Source organism: Tigriopus californicus, chromosome 6, assembly GCF_007210705.1.
Source record: "Tigriopus californicus strain San Diego chromosome 6, Tcal_SD_v2.1, whole genome shotgun sequence".
NCBI classification, from domain to species: domain Eukaryota; kingdom Metazoa; phylum Arthropoda; class Copepoda; order Harpacticoida; family Harpacticidae; genus Tigriopus; species Tigriopus californicus.
In genome coordinates this window covers 2,233,328-2,254,890 of record NC_081445.1, presented here as the reverse complement: position 1 = coordinate 2,254,890, position 21,563 = coordinate 2,233,328, and the positions used below count along the sequence as shown (strand labels likewise).

At 42.2% G+C, this 21,563-nt stretch overlaps 2 protein-coding genes across 2 annotated transcripts; both read left to right on the top strand.

The window, feature by feature from the left end:
* Window positions 1-1,933: 1,933 nt before the first annotated feature.
* On the top strand, window positions 1,934-3,632 carry LOC131881591 (F-box only protein 28-like). The gene is made up of 4 exons (XM_059228497.1): window positions 1,934-2,027; window positions 2,300-2,363; window positions 2,437-2,533; window positions 2,635-3,632. Exons 2-4 carry the CDS (start codon window positions 2,336-2,338, stop codon window positions 3,575-3,577), a joined length of 1,068 nt encoding a protein of 355 aa, XP_059084480.1. The 5' UTR covers window positions 1,934-2,027; window positions 2,300-2,335; the 3' UTR covers window positions 3,578-3,632.
* A 5,429-nt stretch (window positions 3,633-9,061) lies between these two features.
* LOC131881587 (uncharacterized) lies at window positions 9,062-18,827 on the top strand. The gene is made up of 9 exons (XM_059228492.1): window positions 9,062-9,629; window positions 9,700-10,420; window positions 10,483-10,728; window positions 10,804-10,909; window positions 12,177-12,433; window positions 15,008-15,149; window positions 15,241-15,482; window positions 15,552-15,849; window positions 15,926-18,827. The coding sequence occupies exons 2-9, from the start codon at window positions 10,232-10,234 to the stop codon at window positions 16,546-16,548; spliced, it is 2,103 nt and encodes a 700-aa protein (XP_059084475.1). The 5' UTR covers window positions 9,062-9,629; window positions 9,700-10,231; the 3' UTR covers window positions 16,549-18,827.
* The last annotated feature ends 2,736 nt before the right edge of the window (window positions 18,828-21,563 follow it).

Below are 21,563 nucleotides of genomic sequence, written 5' to 3'. Positions count from 1 at the left end.
AGTTATGTACTTTGGCAACAAGGCATTTTAATCCCCCGTTTCTTGGCATACTTCCATACCTAATCTGATAATTTTGGTGACATCCCTTCGTCTATCTGCCCCTCAAAGTCTTCATAGGTGGAGAAAAACTTTTTTTTTTCTGGATGGGAGAGGGCTGAAATCCCGTTGGACCCCTTGGTTGTTGTTTACTCGGGCCCTTGTGTGAGTGAGCGAGTGTGGACATTGTGCACATGCACCCTCAATAGTGCGCTCTTACCATTACAGCCTACCATCCATCTATCTTTCTACCAATAGTGGTTGGGTTGGGCGTCTGGTTCCCTTTGGAGAGGAGGGAGATTTCTGTTTATAGGTCACTGTGTTGGATTTTAAGTTTGAGTGGAGGGGAGAGAGAAACGGGAAGCGACCAGACGCTCGAGGATGATTAAGTTCTGCTCTTAAGTAAGATTCGTGGAGCATCATTAGCATATCATAACAGTACAAAGAGTAGAATTTCAACGTCTCATGAAACATGAGGACATTTTTTTGAAATATGCATATTGAAAGTGAAATATTGAACTGGATTAGCATTAACTATTTTCACATATTTCGTCCAACCAATTTCAAATGATTTGTCTCCACTAGATGCTCCTGAAGAATGTGTCTATTTAATATTGCATGAATCATTTCTGCTGGACAAATGACACCGCAGACAAATTTTCAATCTCAAGTGCCAAATCCTGGAAGTGCGGGAACTTTTTGAGAATAATGCAACCAAAAACACAAATTGATTTCTATACTATTCTTGGATGAGTAGATTGGGTCTAATCACAGACTTCTAGAAATATAGACTGCGAACGAGCTTGCCGTCAAAAGCGTATGTAGCTGACCAAGAGCAGGCCGAAAATTCAAATTCTATGTAGTGTTTACTACATAACTTGTGACCATGTGCTCATAACTGAGTTCCCTAAGCATAGGTTTGGGCTCAAACTTGGCTGAGTTCATATATTCAACCAGATCTTGTGGTCGTATGAAGTGCTTATTTGGAATAAGATGAGCAGTTTAGGAGATAGGATATTTTTGCTTCCGTTTGCAGTCCATATCTCTAGAAGTCCGTGGTCTAATCTATTCATACGCCTGAAGGGTCTTTACCAGCCTTGGACCAATACGAGGATTGCTCATCATTCAATCTGCATGTCAAATTTTGGTTGAGCTGATTTGAAGCAATTTCACCGGAAAACACTTTTTACTTACAACCAAAAAACTGCTCAAGCCATTCATGACTTAATGCGTTCTCTTTAATTTTGATCATGGTGAGAAGGACTTTTTGGCCCTTCAAGTCTGGTCGGGAGCGGAGAAAGTGGGTCTGGTGAGTATTTGTATGAAATCTGGCAAAGTTGGCCAGTTCTTCAGAGCTATTTAGGATGTGATTAGAGTCCTCGACCCAGGGCAATGGGGAGCCCTCAAACAGCCCCCAATCCTGTATTGAAACCCAGTTTTGATGTTCCATGTTCCAAATTTTGTCCGTTTCAATGTGAATGAGTCCGTCGCCAACAACCACAATCTATCTCAATCCAATCGTGTGTACAAAAAGAAGACTTCTTGATATCGATCCGCCACAAGATGTGATCCCGAAATCCATCCCGATGATGAAACAATCCTGGTGATTTTGTATTATACATATATGCAAATATGCTATCAGTCTCTGTTAAACTAACAAATAAATTGGTGCAAAAAAGAGCTGTCTTTATTGTAACAGGGTTACCAAGTGATACAAGTTTCTGGTCTTAAATGGGAAGCTTGGAAATTGTAGCTAGGGTCAAAATATGATGTACAAATGACCAGTTCATTGTTGCTAGAATGAGGGATAAAAAAGCCAAAAACTACCGCTTAAAATGACAAACACTATCAACGAAGCCGGTTCACGGCTTGCTATGATTTTGGTCACCTCGAGTTCAAAGTGATGTTGTGACTTCCTTTTATGTGTCTAGAAAATTAGCTACGTTTACGAACAAAATTAACGTTTGACTAGATTTGAAGACACAACAAAGGCAAGTTCCTATCGCAAAAAAATATCTTAAAGCTACTTCAACTGGTCAACTTTTAGCGGTTGAGACGTATTATAATAAGGATACTTAAAAAAAAAGTTCTCGTTAAGGATCCTGTTTTTTTTTTCGGATTGAAGTTGTGGATGGTCAATTTATATAATTTATTATGTGAAATTTACCCTCAAAATACAGTTGGTCTTAAAGATCTATATTCATAAAATAATCGTATGAGTTCACGCTTATCACTTTATCTTCCATGAAATTTCATGTTCCAGCAAGGAAGAAGAAGAATCATTTGGCATCTCGTAATTATGTCTTTAAGTGGATTCGCCCCTGTTGGTAATATAGTTTTTCTTTTGGGATCATTGATGTTCATATTTTTTGATTTGTTATCTCTACCGTTTCCGAACAGGCTCTAGTTTTGCCATGATGCCGGATTGTGTTCTCAATCGTGTGTTTGACTTCCTTTCCTACGATGAGGTGTCGCAAATCCGCGTTTTGACCAAAAGGTACCACTCTAAAGGAAAAGAACCACATCCCTGCCCCACTACATACTATATGTTTCTCTCTCTTTCCATTGATAATTGTTCTTATATCGACCCGATTCTAGAATCAATCATCTGTGTCAGTCGCATTTGAACCGCGGGTTCAAAGGTGCCGAGCGCTACCACGCGGAATGCATCAAAGAAGTCAAATCCAAGTTACCTCGACGAGAATCCGTCCGGCGCAACCACCCTCTAATCCGACATTCTGATATCCTCACGGCCGTGGAGACGCGATTGTCGCTTCTCTCCATGACCTTCATGAAGTTTGTGGACGCGGATCTGTGTTGCTTCATCCCTGGAAAAGTGGTGGACGAGATATTTCGCGTACTGAGAAAGATCCGCCATGAGAAGGTCTTGCCCCGAGCATTTGATGTGCTCCAAGAGCTCCGCGATATCTCATCCATGGCCATGGAGCATTTTGAAGAGAAGATCGTGCCCACTTTCAATCTCAGTAACATATCGCTACTCTCGCCCAAATCCACCAGTTCGTTTCTGTATGGATTGCCCGTGGCGGATACCTCCACGCCCATCCGCCCATCCTCCTCCTCTTCCTCTCCGTCGTCGTCGGCAAATCCGGGTCGAGTCTCCATGATCGGCAACAAGATCCTGGTCACGGACAACAAGTTCCGCTCACTTACCAAAAGCAACAAGAAGTTCCTCTCAGACACGCGCAGGATCGTCAAAGAGTTTAAGGCCACCATTCAGGAACAGAATAACAAGATCTCGAATTTAGAAAATGTCCTGTCGGCCCAAGAGGCCGTGATTGCCAATCAATCCGAGTTGCTCAAGAAACAATCAGCCAAGTTATTGAATCTGGAGAAGCATATGATTTCCAACAAGGGCAAGCCAGGGCAAGACGTGGAACACCCAGTGGACACACCCAGAGGAGTCAAAAGAAGCCTGTCCGAGGACGACGAGGACCAGGGAAGGCCTCAGTCAAGTCCAACATCCATGTCATCTAGTAGTGGCACACAACCTGAAGCCAAAGTACTCAAACTGTCAGAGTGAATGTTCTCTGGACCATTCAGATTCTCCGGACACATAAAGATTCATAGCAGCTCTGCGTGTTGCGTTTTCATGGTCGATTTTCCACCTAAAAAGATAGGAGGCGTACGTTTGGAAGTGATCTGGCCGGAGATTGAAGAGGGAACTTTCTTGAAACAAGGACTTGTCCAGTGGTTCAAACTCTCATATATGTTGTTCATGATGTTCGGCGCAAAGTGGGCAGGACTTCAAATCTAGGCTCATTTGAGCAGAAATCGCCATTCGCTTCACTGACATCTGTCCGGATCCTGGATAGAATTAGCCACGTTGGTTTCGATGATGTTTGGACGACATCTCCATCCGTCATAAAGTTTATGATCGAATTTCTTTCTCCTGGAATGAGTGCTGTTAGCACTCGCTATTTTTTGCTTTCAGCGTATTTTAAAGCCTGTAAGTCGCTTAAATGTTAGGTATTGATGTTATCGCGTTCAGAGGAGCGTATATACTTCTAAGTGGGACGTAACAGCCCAAATAGCATTTTACCGATGCAATTTTTCGTCTTGCCTGCTGTTCATAAGTCATAACTCATAAGAAAGGCAAAGGAAATATTTCATTGCTGCAAATGCAGGATTGATTCGGATTTAAACAACAGATCTCATTCAATCTGGATAATAAGAGGGCAATAAGAATAATAGAAATAAGAGGGTAAAGCTTTGAATGATTTATGACAAATTTGATCCACTATAGATCTAACGGACTCTTTCCACAGAATTAAGAGTGTCTTTTGTCATTAGAACTGTATTAGTGTGGTATTTCTCAATAAAATGTAGTTGACACACTGATCTTTCGCATACTGCCAGTCTAGAGTTGGACTAAAGCACTTCCAAAAAGAAGGTACTAACATATTCAACAAATTACATTGTAAAGTATAAAGGGACTAGTTTCTTGATGGACTCAGGAAGCACACATGTGATAATGTTAATCTGAATAATCTGATGAAACATTATAGTAATCTAATCTTATGAAAAAATGGGTTCAGAAAGGATTTAGAGAGTAACAAAAGAGTAGTAACAATCTAAAATGTCATATCCATGAATCCGCTTGGCTTCAAGTCAAATTTGGCAGTGTCCTTGAAGAGAATGTTCAATGATCCTTGTCATGATAGAACTCGTTCTTATACAACACATCAGTTCAAAATCTGTTTGAAAACTTTCTTAGTTCTACTGATTGTTTACATTTTTGAAGTGGAGCCACTTGTCAAACCTCGCTCGTCTCTGAATCCAGGGTCCCTAGTCAGTGGCTAGTCTTTGTACGGATTTTTGTTTGGTTTGGTTTTTTACGGCCTTTCCTAACCGCAACAGGGCATGCAATCCCCAGTGCAATGAATATGAAAGATTATAATTTGTCTATTTATTACCTTTCGATCTTTATATGATACGTATTTGGTCCACCAACGAATTTGAGTTGGCAGACCGAGCTAGTCCTTGAATGTAGGGTTGGTCTGGAATATTACTTGTTTTTTGGGGGGGGGATGTACATAAAATTTGAATTTATTGTATAGCTGATGTTATAGACGATTTTAACTTAATCAATTTTGAACTGATCCACGTTTAGGGCTTTTTGTTTAAAATGACTCATTCATAATACTGGTGCTTGAGACTCAATTAAACTTGTTGGAAAATAATCAAGTACTCCTTTTTGCCATCAAATAGTGCCCTTTGAGGCCTTGAGAGCATAGTTAAATCGTATCCAAAGCACGTTTTAGGGATGCATATCAAACTCTATTAACATGAGTAAAACAAAACAAAATTGGTGCCCAAAAAATAAAGCGAAAGCAGCGTTGGAACTAAAATAAGAGTAGGTTGGCAAAGAAAGTTAGCATGTCGTGAGGACAAACAGAGTTTGGGTAAAACGTCATTGCATCGCTTCAAGTTCATGGACAACTTACCTCAGCAAAAATGGGACATTTGAAAGCACAATACCGAATGAAGACGATATTTGTCCAGAAATTTTCACCTTTGATCTGACGAACCTTCGGTTACTTTTGTTGGGTCATATTAAATCACAGAACTTTATCAATAAATGGTATCCTAGAAATGATAGACAAGAGCAAAAATAAGGCATTTCTTAAGTTTAATATGGATTCCATATCGATACTTTGATATTCAGACCTTATCCATTATTTGGTTTCGAGTCGATTGGCTATACCCTATGTCGTCGAATTTTGAAGTCTCAGAGCCTCAGAGATAACCTGGTTGGTCATAAATGATGTCAACAAGGGAGCCAAGACGTTAAATATTGAGTTGCTCAGGAGTTAGGTAGTTTTGAATAATATGTTAAAATAGGATGAATAAAGGCAACAAGGCCGCTTGTAATCAACTCAGAGATTATTAGTAAGAGCGGCTTTACACTGCGATGGTAAATCAGGATTGAATCCGGTTTGAGGATGGAAGTGGGACTAGTGCTGGGGCGAGTTTTTCGCAATATGAGTCTTTTCGTTCGACTTCAGTACAGTGAAAGATGAGTCGCCCCATCTTCCATCCTCCTCAAACCGGATTCAATCTTGATTTTCCATCCTAGTGTAAAGCCGCTCTAACTATTATGTTTAAAGAAAGTGAGGCGATCCTATAGTAAATGCAAGTAACGCAGTCTAGCTCGTTGATGGTCTCATGTTAATGAACAATCAGGATTGAGACAAAGTTTCAGAAATAAAACAAATAACGAAACGGTGAATGAGATATTATCGGTGTCTTAAGTGAGGAATTTGATGTGTCTTTCAACGGCCTGCTTTACTTGGCACAATGTTGCATTTTAACCGGACAAGAAAGGCTGCCACTGGCTACGGACTACTAAATCTTATTAAATCTATGACAGTGTCTCTTTAAAAAAATGTATTGACAAGGTTAGAAATCTTAGTGGATGCCATGAACGGGCAAGTCACGTTTTAAATGCTCAATAGTCAAGTTGTTCGTTTGAAAGTTATTTTTTCAAGAACAAATGTAGCCAGTTAATTCAAGAGATATGACGTGTTCTTTACCTTTGCACGTTCGTCCATATCTCTAATTGTCCGTGAGTTAGCCAACCGATTAAGCCCTGCCAAAAAAAAGTATCGTCTGGACTTCGTCAAAGGACTGAGTCGAGGGCTTTTCTAATCACTATAACCGGTCCATGGCCAATGTGAGTGAGTTGTCACCTCGTCCTTTGTTCCCGATTCCTTCGGGTGTCTTGGGCGACAAATTACAAAAGTTTTATCCCTTAATATGAAAATATTTTTGGAGGCAGACCAGTCATCGATGAGCTGGCCTGTTGGCTTGGATCATGGTAAAGGTGGACGCTTCAAGCGTAATTTGTATGCAGCTCAAGAGGCGTGAAGGTCAAAGTGGTTTTTTTTGAGGGATGGAATTTCGCCCGTACCCAACAACTGATGTGCAACAATGTCTTCTTAGTCTTTCCCGTCTCCTCCATGTCCATGCAGCAATCGGTGGGAGAGAAAGAAAGAACGAGAGGGAGAGAGAGGGATCGGGTCATTTGGTGAGAATGTGTATTTGCCCAAGAGAGCGAATGGAACGCACCAACAGGGACCAACCAGGCCCATCGACGGACCATGGACCAACAAGGCCCATCGACCAAGGAGCGAGCGAGCTAAGCTGGCTCGAAAAGCCTCTACCGTCAGTCAGTCAGTCAGTCAGTCAGTCAGTCAGTCAGTCAGTCAGTCAGTCAGTCAGTCAGTCAGCCATTCAGTCAGTGAGCAAGTCGACCTTCAGCCTCCAAACCAACCAAGCAAGAGTTGGGGCGAGAGCGAAATTTTCCCTGCTTATACACGTATTGGATGGAACGGGCAACGCAATAGCATTGAAATCATGTGGCCAAAATCGTTCGGCTTACCTTTTTTGTGAATACCATGCAAAAGTATTGATCCCACGATATAGATATCTGTAACAACAGGGTATTTTTCAAAATAGCTTCCAGTGATACTGTTGTTTGAAATAAATTAGGACTGAAGGATTGTGAAGAATGCCATAGTTGACCCAAATGGATACTTATCGGAAGCAAATCAGATCAACGTAAAAAAGGGTAGAGTTTTTTCGAGCCTAATAACTAGACCTAGGAAAAAAAGTTAAAAACCCAAAACGTAGGTTTTTACCCTTCGGGTCACATTTTGGACAAATTGTCTAAAATGTTGTTCGTTTGTTTTTTAACCTTTTTTGGCACTTTTCGTCCTTACTTGTTAAAAAAACTTGAAAACACAGAAAACAAACTTGAAATATGGTTATAGATATAAGCAGCCCTTTTGATCAGATAAAAAATGGTAACTTCGCACCAAACCCCAAACTGACTTTTGTGTTTGTTTTACAAAAAAAAAACATGCATTCTTTGCTTTGATTTTTTTTTAAGAAATGGGAAGACATGAGGACGTTTTTCCAAAATTTACACGTTTTTACCTTCTCTTGAGAAATGTTACTGTTTTCCACCTTTTATGATTGATTTTGCTGCCTTCTTTTACCTTTTTGTCATTTTTCTTTTTTCATCTTTTAGCTCCATGTTTTGCTGATTTTTCTACCTTTTTTCCGAGGTCTAGTAATAACATGAGTGGCCGTAACCGTGTGTTTGTTGTGTTACGTTTGCATTGTCCTACAAGATTGACTAACAGAGACTTGCTTTCCGAGATTCTGAATCATATCGGTCTAAAGCAACATTATTTGCTTTGCTCACTTTTAGCCTCTACAAACCACTTGCGTGGAATAGTCACGAGACAACTATTTCTTCAAGATTGAAGTCTCTGTTTGTTGCAAAGACTTTGAGAACGCAGGTTCTGTTGAATACAATCCAATGGGATTAATCCATTCGGGGTTATACTACCGTCATTATTGATGGTACTCCTTCAAGGCCAGGGCAAGTGAAAAAAGCTCGAGAAGGTGGTGCGTGTGTGAGTGTGTGTGAGTGTGTGTACAAGTATACAGTATATATGTACGTGTACTGTATGTACGGTCGACAGGCATCGAAACTTGAACGAAAAGGACCTTGTAGCTGTTCCAACAACGAACGCGGGCGCTGCAGACGTGAGCCAAGTCCTCTTTTCGCTCGTTTGGCCATCCTCTCTTATTCTTCTCTTACTCTTACTCCTCCTCCTGCTCCTCCTGCTCCTCCTGCTCCTCCTCCTTCTTCTTCATTCTTCTGCTTCTCCTCGTTTTCGTCTTTCTTCTCCTTTTCCTCCCGAGCTCTTTAAAGATGCTGTTAGATCTGGCCAAGTCTCCTTCATGTTCCACTCTCAGAGAGAATGGCCTTTACTCACGGTCGGCTCGCATACTCATACACAAGGCCATTGTCGAGAACGAGAGTGAGAGAAGAGAAGACCTAAACGGTGGACACTGGAAGAACCCAACAGCTTTGCCCGCTGCTTTTACTTCCATCGCTAGCTACTCTCTCTCTCTCTCTCTCTCTCTCTCTCCGACTACCCCTACAACGACTACTATTTTCAGGCCCTCACCAAACTCTGGAGGCCTTCAGCTACTACTGCTACTATTTTTACTACTACAGGACCACCACCACCTCCACCACCACTACCACTACCATCTCTCAACACCAGTCTTCAAGTATGTGTGGTGCATGGGTGTGTGAGGAGTGAGTGAGTGAGTGAGCGTTGGTTCAATGTGTGTGTGTGCTCAGACAGAAAGAGAGAGTGTTCCATTCGAGCTCCTTGTTGACTGCTGACTTGTGCCCAAATGATGGGGACGTCGCCACGAGTGAAGAGAACGCCGATGAAGATCGGGCTCCTTGGAGAAAGACCAGGAGGTGGTGTTGGTGTTGGTGTTGGTGGAGGTCGACGACGACTGGGAGGAGAAGGAGGAGAAGGAGGAGGAGGAGAAGAAGAAAACGAGTAGGGAAGAGCCAAGAAGGACGGAGAAGAAGAAGAAGAAGAAAAGAAGATTGGAGGATGAAGATCCCTGTTCTGGGTGCCCATTCATTGTGGTGAGTGTTGGCCGTTTCAATTCCGCACCTGCAAGCCCACTGTGACCGCTTGTGGTGACGGGTTTGGGCAGGATCCGCATGGTCACGGCCTCCTGAGATTGGACAGGTTAGTTAGGCACCAGGTCACCATTACAATGCTTCATGAGTTTCAAGGTCAATATCGGTGTGTGTGAAAGAGAGAGCCTCCGCTGTTGTGTGGGGTCGCTCAAACATGTCCGACACGTTGAACAAGTGAAGTGCTGCTCGGAGAACGGGTATGAAGAATGCCAGGAAATCCAGGTCCTGGCAAATTGGATCCATTCTCCTCAAGTATTTGCACACTCTGACTTGTTTCGATTCCTCGCGCAATTCCTACACTGACGCCAGGTCCACGTCGCCCATTCTGTCGCGATCACCACCAGTAACGCCTCCAATAACACAGGAACCGCCTCAATCCCTTCGGCCCTCCGCGCTCCAACGTCTGGAGCAAAACAGTAGCCCTCCCTCCACTTCACTGGAACTAGAAGTCAACTGAAGGAGTTCCTTAATGCCCTGTCAGGCACATTTGATTTCAAACTCGTTCAAGAACAGTCTGATCCCGAGCGAAAAAGTTTCGTTTTCGTCTTCGCTGGATATGAAGGGTTACTGCCGGAAAAACTCAGTTGACTTCTAATATACCGTCGAGATTGTAGTGATGGCGTTCGTGCGCCCCATGTGAGGACCTCAAGAATGGCCTCTTCCTCTCGTGAGCGAGATGGGAGTAGCCCGGCCGAACCGCCCCCAATCCGCTCCACCTCTCTCCACGCCAGCCAGGTCGCCAAGGGAGGGGGTGGAAGCGGTGGGGTTGGATCTCTCACTGTGCCCAACCACGGCGGTGGCAGTGGAGGGGGAACGAGGCGGAGGACCCATTCCAACGAGGTAAGTAATGCTTGAACGAGGAAGGGTTCAAGCCCGCAAGACAAGCTTTCATGTCATGACAGGACGCCCGTGGAACGCAACCCGAAACCAACAAAGGCCGGCCGAACCTGGGCACATCGGGGCCCACGCCCTCTATCAATCGGATCGGGGGTGGCAGGCGACCCGTTAAAGTTTGGAATGCGGCCCGCACCATACGGAAAGCCTTGGTTGTGTCCACATATGAGGAGTTCCACCGGAAAGGCCGTGAGAAGCTTGGACTTGGCAAAGTGGAACCAATACGAGTGGTGCTTGAAACAGACGGAACTCAGGTACGTCCAGTGTTGATGGTGGTTGATCCGGCCGCGGACATTCATGACGAGGTCTCAACTCATTTACGCCGCTAGGTTGATGATGGTGAATATTTCCAAACCCTCCCCGAGAATTCGGTTTTCCTATTTCTCCGATCCGGGGAAGTGTGGCACCCTGCCGGAACCGACGCAGTCCGCGCGGGTGAGTAGTTATCTTGGCTTTCTACTGTAGTAATGATCAAGTGTCTGAGCATCAATGGCCTGAAGTGAGAGACAAAACAGATGACGTCACATGCGCCATGTCCATCAGATACTGATGTCAATGTAGGAGATGCATCCGGTGACCCGGATCTTGGTCACTTTTGTAGCTCATGAAACTTCCCAGCTAAGCCGTTTCTCCCGATCAGAGTGCTACTACACTTTAGGAAACCACGTTCGTCGCGTTAAAAGAAATTGTTATTGATGTCATTCCGGTGGAAACGCTCCTTGTTTCGCTAGAGCTGAATTTATGTGCCAGCTCGTGTTCCCATCTCCTGAGGTGGAAGTGAGACGGATCTTTATTTCCCTTCCCTCCTCCTTGGCTTTGACGTCACCGTTGAAGGTCACTCCAACTTTCTCTCCAAGTGATCCTGTTTATGACTTGAGTCTCCCTAACCATTTTGAAACCCATTTGTGAGCTGGACTCGAGATATCTCACTTTTTAACAGGTCAATCTGATCAAGCGTTGATTGGGACAAGGGCCTGCTTAATCCAGCGGCAACGTTTGTTGTCTGCCCTCATCCAAAAGGGATCGCTCTAAACATTCTGAGTTAAAAGCCTCTTCTGCCTCTTCTTCTTCTTCTCTTCTTTCGTTCGTTCCACCGCTTTCTCATTTCCCATTCTGTGGCGTTCCACACGAGACTCGGTGCATGCTTGTTGTAACCCTACCAACCCAAGAACCATCACCATCGAAAGGGAGAAGTGGAGGAAAAGAGAGAGGGGGAAAGACAGAAAGAAAGACAGAAAGAAAGAAAAGGACGAAGAGCGTGTTGCACAAGAGTGCTCTTTTCCATTTTGAATAGATATTATCAAGGTCACATTGGGTCTCTAGCCGCAGACCAAGTGGAGCTTAGATTGGATGAACGATCCACCCTGAGGCTATTTGGTGCGAATATGAGCATACGGGCGTGTGTGTGTGTGAGTGCACTACTTGGTGTAGAATATTGAAACGGTAGGGGTATAGCAACATTTTGGGGCAGGGCGATTGAGTGGATTGATGGGTTTGTAGTCTCGAACATTTGCCATGGACCCTATCGAGTAGTGGGGAGATGATGCCTTGGGTTGTTCGTTCTACGTAGGGTCCTCAAGCCAGGCCAATATGGGGCAAGCAAACATACACATTACTGAATGAATGTACCCTCCTTCTTGGCTCAAATGGAATGCAGACAAAGTGTGAACTCCCGGACATGAATGTTTTCTTTTGCTCGCAGTAATGGAAGCCATCCCGTCGATAGTATGCGATACTCTATACTCTATGGGTCTTCACGATCAGACTCCTTCATGGAAAATCATGGACAGTCGGGGCAGAATCACAGTGGTGTTACATTGGGAAAAGGAGTGTGCCATTGGTGGAGGGGGCAACCTCATGCTCACGGGTCCGGGACCCTCCAGACAAAGCTCCATATGTTCGACCATCGCCTCAGGAGGTCCAAGACTGCTCGGTGTACATACAAGGTCGATATCCCAGGTAAATATATGTGCGTTGCAGATTTAAGATTGGAATCAACTTTCATGGCAGCAGTGTTCAAAGACAAGTGTTCGATCAATCATTGTGGCATAAATACAATCCTTTTTTTCCTCATTTTTCACAACTACAATTCCTTCACTTTGTTATCAGCCCGAAAAATTCCTACCAATCTCTGTTTTAGCCTGTCGTGATGCGTTATCATTTTCACGCACAAAGGGCTTGGTTCGTGCGTCTCTAATTGCAAATAGAAAGTACTTTGAAATATGCCAATAGTCCGTTGCAAGCAAGGCTATTCGGGCTTTATGCTGTACAACAAAGGAAATTTCCGGTTTTGTTGATGTGTAACGTTGCGTCATTATTCCAAAATTTGAAAAATGAGCATTCAATACGTTTGGTGTAGTAATGAAAAGGCGGTGAGAAAAAACAGACTTGCCAGGCTGAGCTTTGGGCTTTGTTCTCACCTTAAAGGAAAGGTAAAAAAACTTTCACGACCAACTATGGGTTAACAAATTTTCCATGATCGGAAGAGTTCTGCTACATATATTTAATGGTCATTTTTGATGTGGCTTTGACACCAAAAACAATTCGCTCAAAAAAGCTTATTATTTGAAATATGGTACCTTGTACTCCATCCCATGGAGCACGTCAGCTGTTTTTTTCTGGTTAGTTTAAATTACTCTGCACGCCCTATTACGAAGTTACGCGAAGTTAAGCACTTAATCAGGGTGAATCCTTGGGCTACAGAGGTACTCATGTGAGGCCTTAGAAACCAGTTTGTAAGTATGTGGGATCAACAACCGGTATGAATACTAATACTCGCACAGCGTGTCAATTGACCCACTTTCTCATGAGTCATTCTCTATACAAGCTCATGATAATTAATTCCAGTCACTATCCCCTCTGTAAATATGCACTTGCCCTGAAGGATGGAGAATCTCTGAATGTGAGAGTTGGGAAGTCTTTTATCAAATATTTATAAACAAACCTGTTTCGAATCCTCTTTGAAGTCCAATGACACCATATTTTACTCGGACCTTCAATCCCTCTCTAAAGATATCATAACTTCTTTATATGGCTCACCGATAATTGGAAATTGGATAAATTCATTTCAAAATTCGGATTTGATCTCATGTGAGTGTTGGGTTCAAACTATCATGTTTCACTTTTATTGTCCTCATAATCACCATATTCTGGAAAGAAATGGTCCTCGTGGCCAGAACCAGAATGTTACTTCGTCGCTGGAAGTAATCAAACTACTGAATTTTCCAGTCGGATTCATAAAATTGAGTGCGAGGCCACTGATCTTTCTCATGACAAGACACCATGGAACAAACACGTGTCAACTTCATATTTAAATCGGCATCTTTTGTTCGAGGTTCTTGTTAATGAGATCAACGTTTCAATTTAAACGCATGGTCGTAACTTTGAGATTTGGACAAATATTGTAAAAGCTACACATAACAAATACTGCGCTCGGTTTGGAAACTTCCCTTGATTTTTTTTGCGGACATCCTTAACGCTACTGGGAATGGAATTCTTAGCAGTTCAAACGAACCTCTTTTATTTTACTGAACTTTATTTACATTCATATATTATCTAAGCCACCCTCGAATTACTTTTGGCGGATCTGGTCCACCATTGAATCTAGGGTTGATCTGGAAATTTGGTCAGAAAACCGTCCACATCTGATTTGAAAGATGCTACAATGCCGACATTACGCGTACGAATATTTGAAGGTGAGAAAGAAGAGAGTTGGACGTCATTGTTCTAACTAGTCTGGATTCTCGAGGGCTTGAAGGTGCTCGCCAAACCCACGGCAGGATTAATCTGAAGATAATAACTTGAGATCAGGAAAATAGTTCATGCTTGTCCACAAAATAGTACGCTTTGAGGTTGTGAAAAGCACTTAAACCAAGTTCCAAAAACGTAAAAATGAGTTGTAAAAGGGTACAAAAGTTGTAATGTGTTTGGTTATTCTTATACGTTGGTGGCTTTCAAGGCAAAAATTGTTACATTATTATTTTTCATGAATTTCTGCCCCTTGGGTTGAGTCTCATCTTGATATTAACGAAAAATTGAATTTCAAAGCAAACTCATACCCACAACTACTAAGTGAAGTTCATATTTTGAAGCATCCTGAAATCATGAATGATCTGTAAAATCATGACCACCATTGTGTGACAATCTAAGTTAATTGTGTACAGATAACTTAAGGCACACTTCACGCAGAAACAAAATACACTTTCAGTTACCCATCATTGCCAAACAAAACATGAATTCTTAAGTACAGATGGTCAAAATAAAGAAACTCTATATAATTAGAAACATTGCAAAATCGAGATAAAAACATTCTTTTATCCGTCCGATTTTTTCAGGAAAAATGATGCATAATTTTTTTATTTGGAATGCAGCTCTTCAAAATTTGGCCACATCATAAAAACACCCCTATCTTTCCTCAAAACTGTTGGTTTTAGGTCATTTTATGGCTAAATTCGCAAAGACTTTACTTTGCCTCAAAATGACAAAAAAAATTCAATTTAACCTAAAAAGTATCTCCGAACTCTTCTTTTGCAGCGCTCGGGTTCTTCTGTGTCCTCAACTCCTTGCCTTAGTAGAGATAACTCAAGAACTTCGGGAGCAGGTGGAACAACGTCAGCGGTCCAACATCATTCCATGCTGGTTCAGACAAGCTTTGACTCCAATTTGCCAGGAGGAGGTAAGCAAAAGGGACATTCCTTACTTTTCATAAAGCAAATCAAGGCAAGGTCACGGTGCCTTATATTGCTAAACCCACTTGTCCATTCCAGGGTACGGGCCTCATATCACTGTGATAAACCATGATGCTGATCAAGTTACTCAGTCAAGGGCCGTTGGTCACGGGTACCTTGGACCTCCCGTACGAGGCATTATCACCGGTGCGCCTTCACCTCGACAGCTGTCCAGGCAAGGAAGTTCTGTGGAATCGTCAACCATTGTTCCGCTTCACCATCACACTGCTGAATGCGCTGGTGCTGGTCGAGTGGTGCACCATCCCAATCAACATTCAAAGGTAATGAATGAACCAACCTCTTAAGAGACAAGGTCGTGCTTTCGCCCTTATAAGAACCATATCTTTCAGCGAGGTTCACCTACCACCAATGAATGTGACTTCCATTGTTGCTCACTTCATGTGGGGCCCAATGGCTCATCTACTGCCTCCAATACTTATCACATGTCGCACAAAACAGTAGCCACCTCACCGATTCAAGCCCATGACGGAGCTCAGCTTGCATTTCCGGTCTCTTCGGCTGGTGGTGGTATCGGACCAGATGGGAAACGTTCCTTGCCAAAAGGTGCTCATGTCCGATTCTCAGAGGTTGATAAGGCTGGTGCCGATCCTGATTCAGCCACGTCATCCACTGCAACCGCTAACACAGGTAGCGCTTTCTACAATCCCTCTCCAACTAGTTTGAACTCGTTCGGGAAGTATATTGCAAACTTTTGGTTTTCCAGCTCAACCAGGGCCTCCGACTTCTGTAATGACGTCCACCATGGTCACTGCCAATTCAAGCACATCAGGGGCGGCTACTGTGAGTAGCACTGCCACAACCACCATTGTCTCATCCACAACCAATGGTATCACCGCTACAAGAGCTGCCACTACCGTTGAGTGTCACACAATAATTGAACCTAAAGGAGGAGGGCTGGAGTTCAACGAGAGCTCAGAGTCTGAAACAGAGAATAACGAGGATTTGGAGACAGCCAACAAGTTTCTATTGCTTGTGGATCAACTCTCTTTAGATCAACCACAGCACCTTTCTGTCAAGGACATAGGTATCATCTTGGAGAGGCTTAGTGCCAAAATAATCGACGTGGAAAGGTTAGAGAGGGATATAGAGGCTAACGACTGCCACAATTGGACTATTCGAGCAACAATACGGGGTGAAACCCTTCGAGAGTTGGGAGTAATCTACAACAGCAATTATTACTTAATAAGTGAACATCCTGGTTATCAACGAAGTCTCCCCGATGAAGATGACGAAGAGGATGACGATGACGAGGAGGAGGACGACATAGATGACGACGATGATCGGACCACTGACGATACCGTAGATAAACACCGGCCAGATCAGTGACACAGAGAGCCAGCCTGCAGAATGACTACTGTCCCCACTGAAAGTAGTCAGGACAAGCAGGTCGTAATTCATTCAAAGGACATGAAGCATTCAAGACAGTTCCACCCTAAGCCTGAAAAGGTATCAGACACATCCAGTATTCAAACCATTAGCAAACACTTTAAGAGCAATGGAAGTGGCGCTATGAACGACCAAGCTCAGGTGATCATTGCCTCTAGCAAGCACTCCCTTGCCCGCGCGGTCCTCTCCAACGGGGGCTCAATTAATGATGCCTTGGCCTGCACATGCCATTTATACCAGCCCAAACCTCAGCAATCCCAAGCCCATCTTCATTGGTCATCCTCGGAGTCCACCCTTGGAGGGGCCATCGCGGGTGCTGTGGATTCGGCACGCCAGCAAAGACTGCTCTACCAACCCCATCATCATCCCATTGTTCGCCATCACTCCATTCAACGAGGTACAAATAAGATGATGGTCATGTCAGAGGATGAGTGGCAACGTCGACAGCAACAATATCAACAATACCTAGAGCGGGTCTCCTCCGTCTCGGATCCGCAGTTGAATTGTGATGGTCAATGCTGCTGTGAATGGTTTGGTCGAGCCTTACTTTGTTCCTGCCAACTGCCATCTTCTTCGGATGAGGCTCCCTCGCCTTGTCCAAAGGCAGTGGGGGCTCAAGGAAACCGATCCAATGCAGTTACTATAAATGGCGTGGGAAACGGAAATGGCCACGCCCACTGAATATATCAATGTGCCAAATCAGTAGAAGTCGTAAACCGCTTAGTTCTCGCCAAGCACAAATCCTCCACTTAGATTCCTTCGCTTTCAAGTGGGAAACTGACTCTTTGAATGCATCAAATCAGGGCGTCCCTGCAGGCGTTCCTGCAGGCCATCACCGCCAATCCAGTGGGGGATACTCTAAATGTCCTGACTGGTTTCGATGACAACCACCCCTGATGTGACTGCCCTCAGGCTGGCTCCCTCAAGAAATTGACTTTGTTACTCCTGCAAGTGTGAAAAAAATGTCAGTGTGACAACTTCTCTCACACAATACCTTGCTCAGAATAGTCACCCTGGTCCAGGTGTATGTGGCTCGTGCATGTGAATTGCTTACGGGTGACCCAATCAAAACAAATGAACTGGAAAAATTAGTGCATGTCAACCGGAATGGTTTGGGAGGCTGTAACTGTCAATTAAGTTCTCCACAATCCCCTCTCACGCTCACGCTCCAAGACACAGAAAACAAACAGTTCTATCTAAATTTCATCTCGTGTGCATCTTTTCAAGTGTTTCATTTCCACGGGTGCCAAATAACCGAGTGTAAATTTCAAAATTTTCAAAAAAACCATCCCACGCCCAGACGACCCACCTAATATATCCACTTCCACTCTTTTTCAATTGCCCCATAAGCATGAACCATTGGTTAACAACAGCTCGATACCTTCTAATGGAGCCCTTGGATCGCTCACAAAAGGACAAGCCAATATGTTGATAGATACTTGATAATGGAGAAACGTTGCTTTTGCAGAATTTATCCCAAAATTAGGATTACAAAAATTTCAACACACGGAACATCATTCTATACCCGCCAATGAAAATCCATTGGAATTGAATATTCTGAAGGATCAAACCCCACCATGCAAGAAGTAATCAGATTTGCCAAACTTGAAGTCATGGATTTTCGACCTTGGATTTTTTATCGAAGAGGAGTAAAAATGAACACCAACATGTATTTGCGAACAAACCACTTGATATTTACTCTAGCTGCTTATGGTCTATGAAATGAAAACGAAGGCAATTTTGCTGACCTTTTTGAAGCTGATCCAAGGGTAACAACAAAGAAGAAGGGTGATCTATCGAGAAAAAATGAGTGATCTTATTTTTGACCACTTTCCAAAGACAATGCCACTATTTTTCATGTTTCCAACCTTGATTTCAGATCTTTTGCATGTGATAAAACACAATTCAAGAGACATCTCACGGAAAGGAATTTTGCTCGCTCTAAACTCTTTTCAAATGATGAGAACTACACATTCTTCTCTTGATTATCATAATGCCAAACCTCTAGCCAACTACTGTATAGTCTCACAGATGCTCTTGGTTGAGAGCGCCACAACTCTTATTATGATTACTACTATTAGTTTTGAATAACAAAACGACGAACAACCAATATTGAGACTCCTAAAACATTTGCTGCTGCAACAGATATCTACGATTATAACTTTGATTTGCGCAAATATACATTAAATATGCATGAAATAGAATCAAAGAAATTCCTACAGATGTCTCTTTACGTTTCCACGATGAATGAAATTAACGTCAAACTGGGTGCAGAGGGCGCTTACCCTAGTGCCAATGCCCGTCATCTAAGGGTCAAGCTGAGAGTTACAAAACGTGAAAATCCGACAAAAGTGGCACTTGATTTTTCGTTCTCCAGGCTAATTTGTAATTTGTATTGTGAACTCTCATCACTAACTCAGTACATGAAGCCAAGAAGAACTCACTTACTTTTTGAAATGCATCAGTGTTACAAGTCTAATATGTTAGATTGACTTTCCTTAAAGCACACTAAGCATAAACAATCGCCAATTTCGTCCAAAATGGTACTGAATATGGTTTTACACAAAAGTCACTTTTCAATCAGTTCCAATAAACCATTCACGTCCATATTTGGATGAGAAGGTAGCTAACTAGAGTCTCCTTCCGTCCAGTCACCACTGACAAAACTAGTGCCCTGTATTAAAGGAGTGCGACAATGTTGTCAGCGCACCATAGCGGTTGAATTTTGAACCTTTTATTCCATTCCAAAACAATGTGTTTACATTGCGTCCTGGATCCAAATCAAATGCACTAAAAGAAGATCTGTGACTCTACGAGTAATATAAAGCTTCAGCTACCCTTGAGGCATCCTTAAACGTACTTTGATCGTTATAAATACCACTTTTTGAGCCAATTTCTTCATTTTCTGTTGAAAAAATACATATTTTGAATCTGGTATTGCTGTGATCACAGTTAATGAGGCCTGAAGAGTAACTTGAGTCTTAGAACTCACCCTCAAGGCACAAACATTTACAAAATTGAGTTTGGTTTGGATGTGGGACCCATGTAAACTCATTACTTTCAAACGGAATTGAGGGTTCAAAGTTCAAGTGCAATAGTGCGCTGACCTCACTTTCTTACTCTCACGGTGTAACTCATAATACTGATAAAGTGTTTTTGCAAATGCCAAGACTTCTTATGACGATTCTTGTTGTCATTGAAACAAAAGGAACAGCTTTTCAAAAAAAATCATCTTGGATTCTAGCTCAGATTAGGATATTCATCCACTTAAAACCTACAAAGAGATAACATGTTTCAAAACGTAATCAAAAAATGTTGGGAGTAACCTTTGTTGCGTTTCCAACTAAAATTTTATTCAAATCCATGGAGCAAACAATAATATACCTGGTATACCGTTTTCAAAGATTGCTTTTGCATCAAATTTGACTACAAATTGCTATTGGTTATATCTTAAAGCAATTGCTAAGAGATATAATGAGCTTTTTCTCTGCCTAAAACATAAATGGAAACATTTCACTTTCCTGAAGCGGGTAGAAACCCCCGAATACAGTTTGCAATGTAACTTAAAACTTACTTGATGTCAATATTTCGCAATTGTAATGCCATACTTGTCAATCCCAACTTTAATCAAGCTTAATCTTGAACTTTGACAAAATTCTATTAACGTTGAATAAAAGCATACGTAGAAATTATTTATTGGAAAAAGTGACAAATTTGAAAATTAAACTGTCACATGTATCATTCAAATACTTTAGGAACATGATAGAATAGTGTAGCTAAAATGAAAGGCAATTTTACATCTTTTTTAAATTTTAAGCGACATTTTTTGCTACTTTAGCTTTTAAAGAAATATTAAAGGAAATGGAGAAACATTATTTCTTGTCGTGTCATTGAAAATAACAATCATATTCTTTGGGAATAACTGGAAACATAATTAGAATAATTAATTTGGAATACAATTAGAAGGTAATTACAATTTAAACCAAACCAAACCAAAATATTTACAATAACTTTGTTCAAAAAGAGCAATTCGTCGGACAACCATTACTAGTTTGTCTTTTACTAGAATTATAGATGACCAATATTTCAGCTTTTTTGCCTCATCAAGACCATACTTTGATGAATTATTGTTGTCATCTCTATTTCAATGAGTCCTGAAATCTAAGGTTTCCCTAACAACACTTTATGCTAAAGTGCATTGATAATGTTTATTTGCACACCATTGGTGATGGGAAGGGGTCTCAAGCTCTGAATCCAAAACCAAGATGATCTGATCAAGAAAGTTTTGAATCCAGCTTGAATCCAAGCTTCTTCCTAACGGTCTTTGCCATCTGTACTCCAACATTCGAAAGTAAGATTGATCAATGTGCTGTATGAATGCATATACGTACTGTATGTTAGTACTGCATTACTCCCATTCTTGGACATGCTCGTTTGGCTAAGCCGCTGTAAATGCATCACAAGAAAATAATTTCCTTTCCATAATTGAACCTTCAAAATCTGTATGTTTCAGCACAAAATGAAGAAAGAGACTCAAAAAGTGGTAATTAAAATGTCCATGTGACACCTAGTAATCTGTCAGACCATCATGTTCTTCAAATAGGGTCGACCATTACTCAAAAGCCGGCGTGCTCTAGAGCAAGGACGACTTCACCACTGGGCAGCAACAGGGGTGGGCGAAAATGAGTAATTCCAATCAATCAAATGCATCTCTCTTTGCATGAATTGACTCAACTATAGTCTCAAAAAGCAATGGTGAGTTTTGATCCTAATCGAACGTCTGTGTCAAAAGTTATGAGCATTTAAAACTCGGACCAGGGAGGGCGCAAATTGAATGAGCTAGCACCGTACCACGGTGGTAAGATCTTACCAAGGTGATGCTAAGCAAGTTATTTTCTGCCAACGTCGTACCGAGTTTCAGGACCTCATTGCTTTTGACGCAGACGTTTGATTGA